The sequence below is a fragment of the Cervus canadensis genome, chromosome 12, assembly GCF_019320065.1.
Source record: "Cervus canadensis isolate Bull #8, Minnesota chromosome 12, ASM1932006v1, whole genome shotgun sequence".
NCBI classification, from domain to species: Eukaryota; Metazoa; Chordata; class Mammalia; order Artiodactyla; family Cervidae; genus Cervus; species Cervus canadensis.
The window spans coordinates 39,961,624-39,978,872 of record NC_057397.1 but is presented as its reverse complement, the minus strand read 5'-3'; the positions used below and the strand labels follow the sequence as shown (position 1 = coordinate 39,978,872).

Here is a 17,249-nt window from a genome sequence, read left to right as displayed (position 1 = left end):
AAGGGAAAAGTAAATAGTTACATACATGGGAACTTACATAAGATCATAAATTGACTTTTCAGCAGAAATCCTGCACAACAGAAGGGAATGTCATGATACATTTAAAATGATGAAAAAAATCTATAGATTGCTTTGGGTAGAATAGCCATTTTGACAATATTGATTCTTCCAATCCATGAACACGGTATGTTTCTCCATCTGTTTGTGTCCTCTTTGATTTCTTTCATCAGTGTTTTATAGTTTTCTATGTATAGGTCTTTTGTTTCTTTAGGTAGATATACTCCTAAGTATTTTATTCTTTTTGTTGCAATGGTGAATGGTATTGTTTCCTTAATTTCTCTTTCTGTTTTTTCATTGTTAGTATATAGGAATGCAAGGGATTTCTGTGTGTTAATTTTATATCCTGCAACTTTACTATATTCATTGATTAGCTCTAGTAATTTTCTGGTAGAGTCTTTAGGGTTTTCTATGTAGAGGATCATGTCATCTGCAAACAGTGAGAGTTTCACTTCTTCTTTTCCTATCTGGATTCCTTTTACTTCTTTTTCTGCTCTGATTGCTGTGGCCAGAACTTCCAACACTATGTTGAATAGTAGTGGTGAGAGTGGGCACCCTTGTCTTGTTCCTGATTTCAGGGGAATGGAAGCAACCTAGATGCCCATCAGCAGATGAATGGATAAGGAAGCTGTGGTACATATACCCATGGAATATTACTCAGCCATTAAAAAGAATTCATTTGAATCAGTTCTAATGAGATGGATGAAACTGGAGCCCATTATACAGAGTGAAGTAAGCCAGAAAGATAAAGAACATTACAGCATACTAACACATATATATGGAATTTAGAAAGATGGTAACGATAACCCTATATGCAAAACAGAAAAAGAGACACAGAAATACAGAACAGACTTTTGAACTCTGTGGGAGAAGGTGAGGGTGGGATGTTTCAAAAGAACAGCATGTATACTATCTATGGTGAAACAGATCACCAGCCCAGGTGGGATGCATGAGACAAGTGCTCGGGCCTGGTGCACTGGGAAGACCCAGAGGAATCGGGTGGAGAGGGAGGTGGGAGGGGGGATCGGGATGGGGAATACGTGTAAATCTATGGCTGATTCATATCAATGTATGACAAAACCCACTGAAATGTTGTGAAGTAATTAGCCTCCAACTAATAAAAAAAAATTAAAATGATGAAAAAAAATCTACAACCAAAAATACTCTACTCAGCAAAGCTATCATTCAGGCTTGAAGAAAGATAAAAAGTTTTCCAGACAAGCAAAGTTAAAAGGTTCAGTACCATGAAACTAGCTCTACAAGAAATGAAAATGGACTTCTCTAACCAAAAAGCCTCACCTAGAAATATGAAAGTTAGGGAAGGAAAAATCTCACTGGTAAAAGCACATACACTGTAAAGGTGGCAGACCAACCACTAATAAAGCCAGTAGAAAGATTAAAGGACAGAATTAGTAATACCTTCCATAGACAGAGTAAGCAGTTAAGAAATATAAAAATCAAATGATCTAGAATATGATGTCAAAAACATTTAACATAGAAGAGGAATAAAAATGCAGGATTGTTAAAATACACTCAAACTAAAGAGGACATCACATCAGCTTAAAATAACCACAGACAGATTGTTATTGAAACCACAAACTAAAAAATCTATAACAGACACAAACAGAAAACACTGAAAGGAATCTATTGCTACTGCTGCTAAGTCACTTCAGTCCTGTTCGACCCTGTATCTAAACATAATACTAGAGATAAGTTATCAAATCGCAAGGAAAGAGAGCCAAACAAGAAAACAAGAACAACAACAAAAACAAAACCACAAAATAAACCTGAAAACAATTTCACAAAAATGTCAGTGAATACATACCTATCAATAATTAAATGTATATAGACATAGAGTGCTATAATCAAAAGACACAGGGTAGCTCAATGGAAACAAAAACAAGACCTTATATATGCTGCTCAAGAGACTCAATCAAGATCTAAAGGAAAAGAGACTGAAAGTGAAGGGATGGACAAAGGGATTCCACACAAATAGAAATTTAGAAAAAAACCTAAGTAGCAGACTTATATCAGACAAAACAGACTTTAAACCACTGCCTGTAACAAAAGACAAAGTAGGACACTACCTAATAAAGAGATCAATCTAAGAAGCTATAACAATTGTAAATATATACGCACTCAACAGATACACCTAAATGCATAAAGTAAATATTAACAAACAAATAAAAAAGAAATGGACAATAACACAATAACAGTAGGGGACTTTAACACCCCACCTACATCAATGAACATATCATTCAGAGAGAAAATTCATAAGGAAACACTGGCCTTAAACCAAATGGTCTTAACATATATAGAATATTACATCCAAAAGCATCAGAATACATCTCTTTTCAAGTGCACACGGAACATTCTCCAGGACAAACCACATAATGAGTGGTTGTTCTGTGGTAGGCCACAAAACAAGTCTCCATGAATTTACGACTGAAATCATACCAAGAAACTTCATGCTGAGACCAGGAATCAACTACAATGGAAAAAAACTGTCCAAAAAAACACACAAATATATAGAACTAAACAACTAGTGGGTCACTGAAAAAATCCCAAAGTAAAAAATATCTAGAGACAAATGAAAACAAAAAACACAATGATCCAAAATTTATAGTTGCAGCAAAAGCAGTTCTACGAGGGAAGTTTATAGCAATACAAACCTATCTCAGGAAATACGAAAAATCTCAAATAAACAACCTAATCTTACACTGAAAGGAACTAGAGAAAGAAAAACAAAACTCAGAAATTAGCAGAAAAGAAATCATAAAGAAAATAGGAGAAGTAATTAAATAGAGACTAAAAATGATTTTAAAAATCAATTAAAATACAAGCTGGTTCTTTGAAAAGATAAAAAAAATTGATAAAATTTCAGCAAGTCTCATCAAGAAAAAAAGAGGGCTCAAATTAAAAAATTAGAAATGGAAGTGGAGATGTTATATTTAACACCATGGAAATACAAAGGATAAGAGATTACCCTGAACAATTAAATGCCAATAAAATGGATATATGGACAAATACAATATCTCAAGACTGAATCAGTGCTCATACTGAAATCTTGTCACCTGTGACAAAATGGATTAGTCTAGAGCATACTATGCTAAGTAAAATAAGACAAATTCTGTATACTTTCACTTACATACAGAATCTAAAAAACAAAACAAATGAACAAACTTGTAAAAGAAGCATAGTCATAGACACAAAGAACAAACAGATGGTTTCTGGGGTTGGTGGGGGCGGGGAAGGGTGGGAATTAGGTGAGAGAAATTAAAGGATACAAACTTTCAGTTACAAAATAAATGAGTCACAGGTATGAAAGGTACAGCATGGGAAATACAGTCAGCAATAATATAATATTTTGCCTGATGACAGACAGTAACTAAACTTATTATGGTGATCATTTTGAAATGTAGAGAAGCATCAAATCACTATACTCTGCACCAGGAACATTAACAGTTTTAGTCTTTATACTTCCCAATACTTTATACTTCCCAATAATTTTATACTTCCCAAAGAAACTCATAGAAAAAGAGATCAAATGCATGGTTACCAGAATTGGGGATGAAGGAAGATGGGAAACTGGATGAAGGTCATCAGAAAGTACAAATTTCCAGTTATAAATTAAGTACTAGGGATGTAATGGACAATATGATAAAGATAATTAACAGTTCTATATTGTATATGAAAGTTAAGAGATTGGATCCTGAGAGTTTCTCACCAGAAGGGAAAAAAAAAATGTTCTTTTCCTGTTATTTTTTATCTATGTAAGATGAAAGATGTTCACTAAATTTACTGTGGTAATCATTTTATGATATATGTAAGTCAAATCATTATCCTGTATCCCTTACACACAGCACTCTATGTCAGTTACATATACAAAGCTGGAAGGAAAATAAGAAGAAAACAGATGCTACAATTTGGATGATGAGGCCATTCTGGGGATGGACAGTAATGACGGCTGCACAGCAATGCGAATGTACTTAATACAACTGAACCGTACACTTAAAAATGGTTAAAACTGTACATTTTATGTTATGTCTATTTTTCCACAATATAATAGTTTTAAACTAAAAAAAAAAAAAGGAAGAAATAATACTGGAGATTAGTGAGGTGGCTTCCTAATATGATTAGGGAGCCTAGAATAAAAAGAATGTTGTCCCCACCAAACTCAGAAGTATTATGCTTTAAGGAAAAGATCACCTAGTTACTATGCATTTTGTGAACTGTTCATTTGTTCATACACATAATATTAAGATTCACTGGACCAGCAAATTGAGATAATCTGACATTAATGAATCTGACACAATTCATTAAACAAAGAAGTTTCTTCAACTTTCACAAAATCAAGTTATCGTAATGCATCTTTCATGTACTTTCACATAACAAATTTCATCATACACACACACACACTCACTGCATTCCTTGGGATCTACATAACTAAGTCAATTCGTCATTTTATTTCCTAGCCAAATACCACACCTAAATTTATTTCTATATCTGTAACTTTCATTAAAAAGACAAACATAGTATCCTGACCATATTTTCTACTGAATAAATTGGGAAAGCAATACATCAAGGCTATATATCGTCACCATGCTTATTTAACTTATATGCAGAGTACATCATGCGAAAGACCGGGCTGGATGAAGCATAAGCTGGGATCAAGATTGCTGGGAGAAATATCAATAACCTCAAATACGCAGATGACACCACCCTTATGGCAGAAAGCAAAGAAAACTAAAGAGCCTCTTGATGAAAGTGAAAGAGGAGAGTGAAAAAGCTGGGTTAAAACTCAACATTCAAAAAACTAAGATCATGGCATCTGGTCCCATCACTTCACGGCAAACGGATGGGCAAACAATGGAAACAGTGACAGACTTTATTTCGGGGGGCTCCAAAAACACTGCAGATGGTGATTACAGCCATGAAATTAAAAGACACTTGCTCCTTGGAAGAAAAGCTATGACCAACCTACACAGCATATTAAAAACTAGAGACATTACTTTGCCAACAAAGGTCCATCTAGTCAAAGCTATGGTTTTTCCAGTAGTCATGTATGGATGTGAGAGTTGGACCATAAAGAAAGCTGAGTGCTGAAGAACTGATGCTTTTGAACTGTGGTGTTGGAGAAGACTCTTGAGATTCCCTTGGACAGCAAGGGAATCAAACCAGTCAATCATAAAGGAAATCAGTCCTGAATATTCTTTGGAAGGACTGATGCTGAAGCTGAAACTCCAATACTCTGGCCACCTGATGCAAAGAACTGACTCACTGGAAAAAAACCCTGATGCTGGGAAAGACTGAAGGCGGGAAGAGAAGGGGACGATAGAGGATAAGACAGTTGGATGGCATCACCGAGTCGATGGATGTGAGTTTGAGCAAGCTCCAAGAGCTGGTGATGGACAGGGAAGCCTTGCGTGCTACAGTCCATGGGGTCATAAAGAGTCAGACATGACTGAGAGACTGAACTGAACTGATTTTATTGATGGTTAAAATTGTTTTGTCAGAGAACCATTATCTTTTAGAAGTGACAAATAAACTCATGAAAAAAGTACAGTTATTGAGTTCATATATATGTTGTTGCAAGGCATTTATTGAGTCCACACAAAACTTATCAGGAGAATCAAAACAGACATTGGTGGGAAGACAATCAAACAGTAACAGAAGAAAGCTTTGTTCTTGCATACTTTAGGTATTCCTCTGCCCTATTTCAGTGGCAGAGAGTGACTATTTGTCATTTCAGATGGAAGTCAATGCCTGTACGGTGGCAGTTAAGCTGTGAACAGTACAAAAGCATTGCTAAGCTTTGCCTGATTTGTCTTTTCTAGTACCAAAGACTAGGTTATTTAGGGAGATCAAAGCAACTTCATTTATCTAGATCACTTAATTCCATTAATTATCGAGAAAGCTGAGGCAGTTGCTGGCAGCTGAATCCATTAGATACATGAAGATTAGAATGTCTTCAGAAGGACTGTCAAAGTGATACTACATACTGCTTGCCTATTTATAGTTTTCATGTCTTCCTTTAAATTCCAAACAATGATTTAAAAATGTATCAATATAAAATACTGAATAGTACCAGATGCTACTTGCTTCAAAGTATATTTTAGTATTTCCTTGTTAAATAGATAACAAAGAAAAATCTGTTGAAAATTAACTATTAAGAAAAATCAGTTAACACATGGAAATAATGTGAGTGCCTACTTGAGTCCCTACTACTTGCCAAGCATGTACCAAGCAATAGTGACACAGGGTAGAGATATACAATCACTGCTTGATTAAGCCAACAGTCTACATGATTTACTTCTTTGGCTCTATATCTAAGAACCAAATCCTCTTCCATTTTTTTTAATACAAAAGCTTAAAACTTAATATAATGGCAACAAGAATACTACCATAAAATCAACTCCTGGGATTAATTCCTACAAGTCTTCCAACAAGTTCAAATTGTATTTAAAGAAAAAAAAAATTATTATCACCAAAGGCATAAAAAAGAGGAAATAGCATTAAAGAGAAAACATTTTAAATTATTTTAAAAAATGAAAAGTCATTATGTTATTCAAAATAAATATATATATATAAATTTAATTTTCTCTTTTAGAGCATAGCCCTATAATCCACAAAATATGTCACGTGTGTTGGCATCAACATCCCCTGGAAAGAATGTCTACCAAGAGGTCATGATAAGCAGCTTAGGCTTTAGAGTCACGAAGCCACAGTTTGTCCTAATGGCAATGTTCTAATATTCTCTACAATAGAAAAGGCACTGGAATTTGTCTCATCTTATCTAAGTCAAGTCTCAGCTCTGTCATTTTGAACTATGACTTGCTGGGCAAGATATTAAACTCTCTAAGGTTCACATTCCTCTTATATAAAATAAGGATGTTAAGATTAAATGACCTAGGAGCACCCCTTCTAACTCTAATACACCATAATAAATATAGCATATTTATTTAATAAAATCTCCCTTAAAAGTATATGGATAATAAGACACCTCCCTTACTGGTGTTATATTTAAAAAAGAAAGTCGGTCATAAATAAGAATGATTAAACCGACTGACCAACTGCAAGATGTCGAGGAAGTGACTTCCACTTGTCTATACACAGAATTGACAATCTGCGAGGACCTTGAGCAAAGAACATGATGTCTCTCTCCTTGTTGGAAAAGTTTTCACTAAATGAACTATAAGAAAATATATGAGTAGTCACATAGGTAGCCTCAAGTTTAACATCTGTTAAATGAAGATAGCATCTGCTCAATCTACCTTAAAATTCAAGAGGATCAACTGAGATGTTATACATAAAAATGCTTCACAAGCAATAAAATAAAAAATACTACTCTCCAGGGCATGAGGCAAACTCTACTACTCTCTCCTGAGTGGCAAAAGCTAGGGAACTGTGTGACTTATAAAAATACAGCAGAGAGAGATGATAACTCACTGATGAAAGAAGCACTCAAACTGAAGGACAGAACCAAGTGAATAAGCACTTAATATTCTAAAGCAGCCACCCTCTCCTTACAAAATTTATCCTAAACACACTGTTGATTCTGTAATGACTTACTGTACTGAACAATTTCAAAATCTGCTCTGCATGATAAGGCGGCTTGAAATGACATTTTTATGTAACACTATATATAGCATATAGGAAAGAATATGCTTTTATCTAAAATAGTTATGACATTCTAAAATGTATACAGTTAAGAAATAGTAGGGGACATTTCCAAAACAAAACTCTCATAAATTAAGAATAGTTCTGGCCTCTGTGTAACATGCCTGTCCCTTCACCACTGGTCACTTGCTTATCTGAAACCAACCTTTGGGACTGACATGTACACAGGAAACTCAGGTCAATGTTATTCGTCAGCATGGATGGGAGGGCAGTATGCAGATACATGCATACGTACGGTTGAGGCCATTTGCTATCCTGAAACTATCATAACATTGTTAATCAGTGATACTCCAATATAAAAGTTAAAAAAAAAAAAAAAACTTCTCTTTTGAAGTACATGGCAGCTGCTTTACTACTTTCCCCCACAACCCTTTTTTAAAATCAAGTTACTTCCAGGTCAATGCTCTCTAATATCTTGTAAGCTATTCCTCTTTCAGCTCACCCTAGATTTCAGTATTTCACAGTCACCCTTAACCTACTCAGCACGCAGCCTTCACCCTTCGTCCACTTTAGTGACCTGCACTCCAGCAAAAACAACCACTGCTAAAAGAACTTAGAAAGCTCCACCTCTGGACTCTTAAAATACACAAGTGCTCTAACTACAGCCTTCTACAATCTACCTCTCGGTCACTTTCTTGATCTCAGAGTGACTTGCATTTTTCTGATAACCCATTCCTGGCTGTACTTCCATTCCTATCCAGTCTGAACTTGACTAGTCATTTCCACTACCTCTACCAATCACCCTCACTCAAATCCTTTGCTTATGGTTAAATGTTTGGAAAACGCTAGATTAAACAAACAGGTTTTCTTAGAGTAGAACTTCCTCAGTCTTAAGAGAAAGAGAGAGATTTAGTATGCTGTTATTTCCCCAACAGAAACCCTTTCTGTGCCTAAAAGTTATTTAGGACCAATATCCTGCGTAACATATTTTTTGAAACATTGGCTTACATTTACTGACTAACTCGTCTCTACCTTTCATTCACTCCCAATCTGAAATACAGGCAAGCTTTATCAGGACTAAACACTGTATTAAAATAGACACATATGTTGATCCAACAAGTACTTATTGAGCACCTATGATGAGACAGGAACTGTTCTAGGAATTAGGCAAACAGGAATGAAATTAGATATGAAATGGATGAAAATAGGATGAAATATGAAAATAGGACGCAAACAGGGATGAAATTAGGCAAACAAGATGAAATCAAAGACCCTGATCTTACCAAGCTTCTACTCTTTGGGGAAAAAAAAAAATCACTTTTTTCCACTACCTGACATTTTATATATTTACCTGTTTATATGGGCTTCTTTAGTGGTTCAGATGGTAAAAAAACTGCCTGCAATGTGGGAGACTCAGGTTCCATTCCTGGGTCAGGAAGAGCCCCTGGAGAAGGGAATGGATACCCACTCCAGTATTCTTGCCTGGAGAATCCCAAGAACAGGAGTCTGGCAGGCTACAGTTCATGAGGTCGCAAAAAGTCAGACACGACTGAGCTACTAACACTGTTTATAAAATGTTTTGTAGTGAAAAGCACAGTGCAACGACAGAAAAACAGAACAGAGTAAGCAGAGAGAAGACAGTCATAATACTATGCGTGTGTCTGGGAAGTAGATACGATCAGGTAAAGTTTCTTCAATAAGGAGACAAAGACCTTAAGAAACAGAAGCAACTGATTACCATTAATCTATTAATTGTCAAATTGAAATGCCTCTTGAATCTTCACCTTACTGGACCTTCCTATATCATGAGGCACTGCTGACCAATCCCTTCTACCTTTAAAGCCCTTTCTCTCTTGGCTTCAGTGATCTTTCTTTCTCCTAAGCCCAAGTGTTTCAGATTTCATAAGCCAGCAGGGTTGCACCTGGTTAGTACCTAGGTCTCTAAGAATACAAAGTGCGACAGGCTTTTTCCAGCATACTCAGTAAATATTCACTCTCCCCCACTTCCCTTTCTTGACAATTTTTAAGCCTTTTTAAAGACTGCCTGCCCCCTACTCTAGTTTCCTTTCCTGCTCAACCTTAAAGCATCAGTCCCCCCAAGTTTTTTTTCTTCTTCATCTTGTTAAATATAGCTTCGCTGAGCAAACATACCTATTTTCTGTCACTAATAAGCTGATGACTACTAAACTAAAAACTCCAGATAGGTATTTACAGGCAGCTGTAAAACTTTTCTACCAGATATGCCCCAAGTACCACACAGATACAACATTTTTAAAGCCAAAATCATTACCTCATCTTCCAAACTTGTCCTTCTCTTGGTTAAAGATAGTATTACGTCTTAGTCCAAGCTACACAACTGCTTTATCCTTCCTTGATTCCTCTTCCCTCCCACATCCAGCAGTTCTATCTCATCTCTCCATCACAGAAATGTCTTCTATGCCTATCTCCCCTTAATTTCTGCTGCTTTCGCCTTAGTTCAAATCTTTATCACATATACACATTTCCAGCCTCTCCCTTCTCCAACCTTTTTTGCTGCCACAATTATCTAGTGAGACGGCCCACAACCCCTTCCAAGTCTGCTATGTTGTACCTCTACTGAACCACTCTTAAGGTTCTAACACACTTCCTGGGATTTTTATCCATCCAATAAACAAGCACTAAAGGGGGCCTCCTATGTACTAGGCAGTTTGCCAAATGCTTAATATATGTTACATCACTTAATACTTAATATAGTTCAGGTAGATTGGAGTGTATTAGCTCCAAAGCTAAAAAGAAACAAAGCAAGGATCCAAGCACAGATCCATCCAATACATTGGCTATTAAAATAATATGGCATTAAAGTCAGTACCAAAAAAAAAAATGAATCAAGATAAATTAGTAAAGATGATGAGTTATCAGTTAAACCAGTGCTTAGATTAGGGAAAAACAAACTAAAACTCCTAAAGGGACAGCATGGCTTTCTTCAACTACATCAAGATCTACATATGCAAAGAGCAATCAAACTTTAATCAAGTTTTAGAGGGCAGTACCCTAAGCCCTACTAATTTTAGCAGTCCAAAAGAGGACTAGGCAGGAAGATCTGTCACAATTGTTAATAATGACTTATCAACACACGAAAGGAATGACAATACATATGGATAAAACCTGCTTAGGGTTTGTCCTCTCTCCATTTCACAGATGAAAAGCTTAAAAGAGATTGAACTTTCCCAGGTCTAGAATGACTTTTATTGCCTTTAGACATACCTATAGCGCATGGTGGTGGTTTAGTCGCTAAGCTGTGTCCAACTCTTGCAATCCCATGGACGGTAGCCTGCCAGGTTCCTCTGTCCGTGTAATTCTCCAAGCATGAATACTGGAGTGAGTAGCCATTCCCTTCCCCATGGGATCTTCCCAACCCAGGGATTGAACCCAGATCTCCCTCATTGCACTTGAATTCTTTACCATTTGAACCACCCAGGAAGCCCAAGAAAACTGGAATGTGTAGCCCATACCTTCTCCAGGGGATCTTCCCAACCCAGGGATCGGACTGGGGTCTTCTGCATTGCAGGTGGATTCTTTAATAGCTGAGTTACCAGGGAAGCCCCAAGAGTATGATAATCTTCAATAAAATTTTTCAGGAGTACATATATTTTCTGATTTTACAATCAAGTTTAGTTTGCTGCTGCTGCTAAGTCACTTCAGTCATGCTAACTGGCTTCAATTAAAAACATGGGTTTAATTCCTTTTAATTTAATGCCAAGCAGTACTATATTTGCTCAATTATTATGGTAAAGAATCCTTCTGCAATGCAGGAGACGGGTTTGATCCCTGGGTCGGGAAGATCCCCTGGAGAAGGGAATGGCAATCCACTCCATTATTCTTGCCTGAAGAATTTCTTAGACAGAGGTGCCTGGCAGGTTACAGTCCTTGGGGTCGAAAAGAGTCAGACATGTCTGAGCAACTAACCACACAAGCACACATGGTATGTATTAAGCAAATTCTCAAAGATTTTCTACTGAATACTGCAATATGAGGTTCATTAGACACCTTTGATATGCTGGATTTTAATTTCCAATAAGGGAAAACTCTATCACTGTACCAATGTACCACTGTTTATTAAACGAAGTCACAGAGGAATGAATTAATGAATTCCTCATTAAGACTCAAATTTCATCTTTATAAAGTGAGACCTAACAAGGGCTAATTTTTTAAAAGGAGGAGGAGAAAAGGAAAGGCACTAATTTCAACAAAACTCTCTGAGAGCTTTTATTTTATTAAAATAAAAAAATTCATTACCATTTGAAATTACCAACATTCAACTGTTTTGCTCTAGAAAAAGAATAATTTCATATATTGTAACTAATTCATTACAATTAACACACCATAACATTGTTAATGGTAGCAACTTAATTTTGTTTAAATTAAACGCATAAAGAAGTACTGTTTAACATGAAACATCACAAGTTCGGCCCCTAAAACATACCCATGATAACATATTACAGCAGAATTCATGTATTTCTTCACCCATGTAATTGAGTATTATAATAGGTTTTCATTGTATTTTAAAAGCATTAATGGTAAGATTTCAAAAGTAATGTCAGCACTGCTAAAACTTAAGATTCACTAAAATGTAGGCTCAATGAGAAGAGCGCTTTGACTTTTTATTTTTTCCTGCATCCCCAGGACCTCTCATGGACAAAGTCATTTATCTAACAAATATTTATTGAATACCTACTTTGTATCAGACATTGCTTTAGATGCTTAGCATAAATAAATGAAAAGTCAGATGAAGATCTTTGCCTCAATTACAAATGCTAAATGAAATAATAGAAAAATAAAGCTTCAGAAAAACCATTCTAAAGCACTGTATGTGTATTAAAATAACTTCATAAGAAATCCAGGACCCAAGATCCTATGCTAGAATACCACCATATGTTTGAAAATTCATTAATAATAATAATAATAAGCTGTCTCTAGGAGTTCTCTAAACAAAAACACCTTGAGTAAGGAAAACCATTACAATCCCTACTTCATGGAAACTTTGAGTGATCTGCCTAAAATAAATTAAATAAGTAAAGAACAAGAACTTCATTTGTTATAGTACACTGCAGCTGCACACAAATAGAAAATCATCACAGGTCTCGATGATCTATCATCCTCAAGGTGGTTAGTATGACAGCGTCACCTAGGAGCAAAAGCATGAAATAATATCATACTCATTACTGTATTTGCTTTTTGGTGAGACTAGGTCACTGCAGAAAGTTATCAGTTATTACTTTTCTTTTCATAACACAACCTAAAATAATTTACTCTCCAGCATGCAACAATACACAGGGCTCAATGACTGTTTATTAATTCCATCTGAATCTATGTAAATTAAGAGGAGGAAAAAAAGCTAAATCATTGCAACAGGATTCCTCAGTTCTGTTAGGGTTATTCTTCATCAGAAGGATTAAACACAATTTGAAAAGGAATCCTGAAACCGCTATTGCTAATGCTGTTTTCTTCTTTTCCTTTGTTGTCTTTAAGCAAATGCTGTATCACACAGGATAACATAGGTAAGGAGAACAGAGAAGTGAAAGAATGGGGAACAAAGCAAAATCTGGCGTCCTGGTACAGCACAAAGATAAACTCAAAGATAAAGAATCAATGTCGGCTTTTCCTTACAGAGTCCTCGAGAATAAACCCTTAAACCCTTCTGTTAACCTATTGTCCCAGCTCTAAAACTGGCCAGTGACATTTCCTCGGGAGATGCTCTCGGCACCCCTCCCATAAAAGACGCTGCAGAAATGGAAAAAAGGTTACCTAGGGAAACCAAGGAAAGTGGCCAAGGAAAGTATCAGCAGCTCAAGGCGGGAGACACACCCCGGGGCTCCAGCAAAAGCTGGCGGTGGGGAGGCGGCAGACATGAATGGAGAGTCCACTTTGCAAGGAAAATAAAATTTGGCCAGAGGCTGTTATTACCAATAGGACACTCAAGGAGTCAGGCAGACCAGAAAATGGTAAGAAGGAATTTGCAGACGTTTACCAGAGGGCAAATCAGGCTTGTGGGGTAGGGCGGGGGAGCGCATCAGGTATAAACCATCTGAGGAGCGGTAGCCTAAGGATCATCAGCTCGACCGCGTCGGGGGCTGCAGAGAGCCGTATCATCCCGGCCTCCGAAGGAGCGGCGGGGTCCACCACTATGGAACCTGCCCTCGCCTACCCGGTACCGAGGTCCAGGGCAGACCCTTCCCCCCGCCACCCCACCGCCAAGCGCCCCGCCCACATCCTTTCATCTCCTCACCTTCCAGTCCCTCCATTGCGCCAACGCTTCTGGATCCGCCGGACTCCTTGAGCTGCACCCGCCACCGCCGCCAACGCCGCCACCGCCGCCACCGCCGCCACCGCCCAGCTCCGGCTGTAGCAACCCGGCCGCGCCTCCCACCTGCTAATATCCCGAGCTCCCATTGGTCCGGCGCGGGAGGGGCGGGGGGTTACGAGGGGGCGGGGCCTCTAGTGGCCCGCCTCCTGCAGCCGCGGCAAGGGGGACGCCCAGCTCCGCGCTTCAGCGGCGGCTCTCTGGGTGAGCCTGCACCGTGTTGGATTGCATCTTGCCGCCCAACGGCGGCCTTTGTTCGACTCTCGCCTTGTTTTTCTCACGCCTTAGCCTTTTGTTTAGAATATCTCAGCACCTCAGTGTTCCCGTCAGCAGTCCCTCAATGAAGTGCAGTTCTGAATTGCCATCTGTCCCTCTCTGAGGACTTGAAGCAAACACGCAAACAGACCCCAAGTCCTACACACTCTTGAGCAGCACCCTCTCCATTCCCCGCTATGTAGTCACACTTCACCGGAGTGTATTTCCTAGACTTTCTCTTCACACATGGATATGTGAGTCTTAGGACTGTTTTCCTACAGAAATAGTACTTTCTATCTGGAATTGTGGAACTGAGATTTCTCTCGGCCCTCAGAAACAATTTCCTCCGCAGAAAAGCTTGGGCCGAAAATTAAAGGGAAAACTCAGAGCTACCTTCCTCTTAGGCTACTTTTGGCCTTCCCGGGCCCCAGACTTGGAACTAAAGTAGTCGGTCGGCGCCCCAACTGAGGAGGTGACATAAAACTAGGTTTTTGATCAGGGAGTTTAGGGGGAAAACTAATCTATATATGACAGATGGAAACCTGTTTCTGTCAAAACCTTTTAGGATAAAGCTAACTGCAAAACTAGCTAAAACCTCTGGCTTAACAGTCTAACACATTTCCCCAGAACTAAATGTCTTTGAAAATTTGATTTAGCAGTAATAAGCCATCTCATTGGCTAACTCTAGTAAATCAGCTCAGTTCAGTCGCTCAGTCGTGTCCGATTCTTTGGGACCGGTGAATCGCAGCACGCCAGGCCTCCCTGTCCATCACCAACTCCCGGAGTTTACTCAAACTCATGCCCATCAAGTCGGTGATGGCATCCAGCCATCTCATCCTCTGTCGTCCCCTTCTCCTCCTGCCCCCAATCCCTCCCAGCATCAGGGTCTTTTCCAATGAGTCAACTCTTCGCATGAGGTGGCCAAAGTATTGGAGTTTCAGCAATTTGTCAGTATTAGTGTAATTTCCGTAACAAATCTTATATGAATTCTCGTATTACTCTGTTCAGTTGCAAAATGTTGACATCATATCTAAGTTTGTCTGCTTATAAAAGTACGTAACTTACAAACCAGAAGACTTTATGAAGCAAGAGTTCTATTCTCCATCCAAGAATACCTTGTAAATGAGTGATCTGAGCACTTGGGGCTTCCCAGGTGGTGCTAGTGGTAAAGAACCCAGCTGCCAAACAGGAGACATAAAAGACTGATTCGATCCCTGGGTCTGGAAGATCTCTTGGAGGAGGGCCCAGCAACCCACTCCAGTATTCATGCCTGGAGAATCCCATGGACAGAGGAGCCTGGCAGGCTACAGTCCATAGGGTGGTGTGGGGAAATTAACAAGATGGTGTCAGTTAGGCTCTCTCCCCATGTTCTCAGAGCCTTCTCACCCATGTTCTATAAACAATGACTTTGCATGATTATGTAACAGCCAAAATCACATATAGCACTGCACATTTGCATCAGGAGGTACTCACTTGGTCTTGAGCTACTTTGTATGGTGGGCCTATGCGGGCTTCAACATGAAAGCCCCGGCTGCTGCTGCATTAGGGATACATTGGAGAAACGTCATGGTTATGTTACATGAGGTTATGTTATGTCATGGCTTCATTATGGTTATGTTGTGGCTGTTGCTATGGCTGCTGCGGCAGCCAGGAGAGAGACTGCGATATGGCTACTGTGCCAGACAAGAGAGAATAAACCTGTCTGCAGTTCCCATGGTTCCTCCAGTCTCCTTCCAGCCTCAGCTGGCGCCTTGCCTACCCTGGGTTCAGCAAACAGTGCAAACAGTGTGAACAGAGAGATAACCGGTGTCAGGTACAGGATCAGCAATACAGGTGGCAGAGTTGGGACACAACTGAAGCAACTTAGCATGCAGGCACAAACAAGTACCTGAGGACTAGGCCATCTCTTATTGGGAAGGTGATTTTACTGTGTCTGAATGTGGTGCAGTCTGTCTCTGATATGGACTCTTGAGACACGCCTGTCTCAACTCCTCGCCTCCCCCTAGTTCTGCTCTGGTTGTTTGATTCCTCTGAGACTTGAGATCCTAGGTCTAAATGGCCAGCCCACAGCCTTGCCTGCCACTTAGCCACCCTGGAGTGAGTGGGGGAAGTTCCTTTGGTGCTGCTAAGACTAAAGTTAGAATCGGGGAGGGGAGGGGGATGGGAGTGCTTTAAACAAGCACTAAAAGGGAAAAACCACCATTGGGAAAAAAAAAAACCCAAAATAGAGAAAAAACTTACTAACTTACTTTACAAATCCCAAGTTCTTGAGCTGAAGTCAAGTCACAAATGGAATCGGCTGATACACACCCTGTTGGGTATAACTGCTACAGTAACAACAATACAGTAACAACGACCGCTACAGTAAAGACAATAATAATGATATAGTAATGATTTTGAAAAAATTATATCAGGCACGTTTTAGGCCCTTTTCATATAGTCACTTATCTAATCTTCAAAACAACTCTACAAAGTAGGTATAATTTTCATCTTTTAGAATTGAAGTCTTGGATTTCTAGAAGTCTCAGAGATTAATTTTTTGCTAATATTTATGCTCTTAGTGAATGGTGAAAGTGAAAGTTGCTCAGTCGTGTCCAACTCTTTGTGACCCCATGGAATTCTCCAGACCAGAATACTGGAATGGGTAGCCATTGCCTTCTCCACCAGATCCTTCCAACCCAGAAATCAAACCAGGTTCTCCTGCGTTACAGGCGGATTCTTTACCAGCTGAGCTACATTAACTTGGATTTAAACTCTAGTCTGTCTGATTCCACCTGTAATGGAGGATTTCATGTGACTCCTCACTTCCTCCTCATCTTGCTTTCTAATTACCTTAAATGTAAATTCAGATAATTCAGATTGGTTGTTCAAGGTATATTTGTGTAGGCATAGCTACTGTGAATCTTAACTCTCTAAAACGTGCCTGCCAATGTTTAGGAGTAATGTTCTCTCAACACTCTTATCTACCCTGGCTTCT

General features: G+C 38.8%; 1 protein-coding gene across 2 annotated transcripts in view; it reads right to left on the bottom strand.

The window, feature by feature from the left end:
* ZC2HC1A (zinc finger C2HC-type containing 1A) overlaps positions 1-14,069 on the bottom strand; it is a 51,965-nt gene extending 37,896 nt beyond the window's left edge. For both annotated transcript variants that reach the window (XM_043483707.1, XM_043483706.1), the window contains exon 1: positions 13,943-14,069. In XM_043483707.1, coding sequence (XP_043339642.1) covers positions 13,943-13,958 — 16 coding nt within the window. In that variant the 5' untranslated portion in view covers positions 13,959-14,069. The remainder of the gene's footprint in view (positions 1-13,942) is intronic.
* Positions 14,070-17,249: the final 3,180 nt, after the last annotated feature.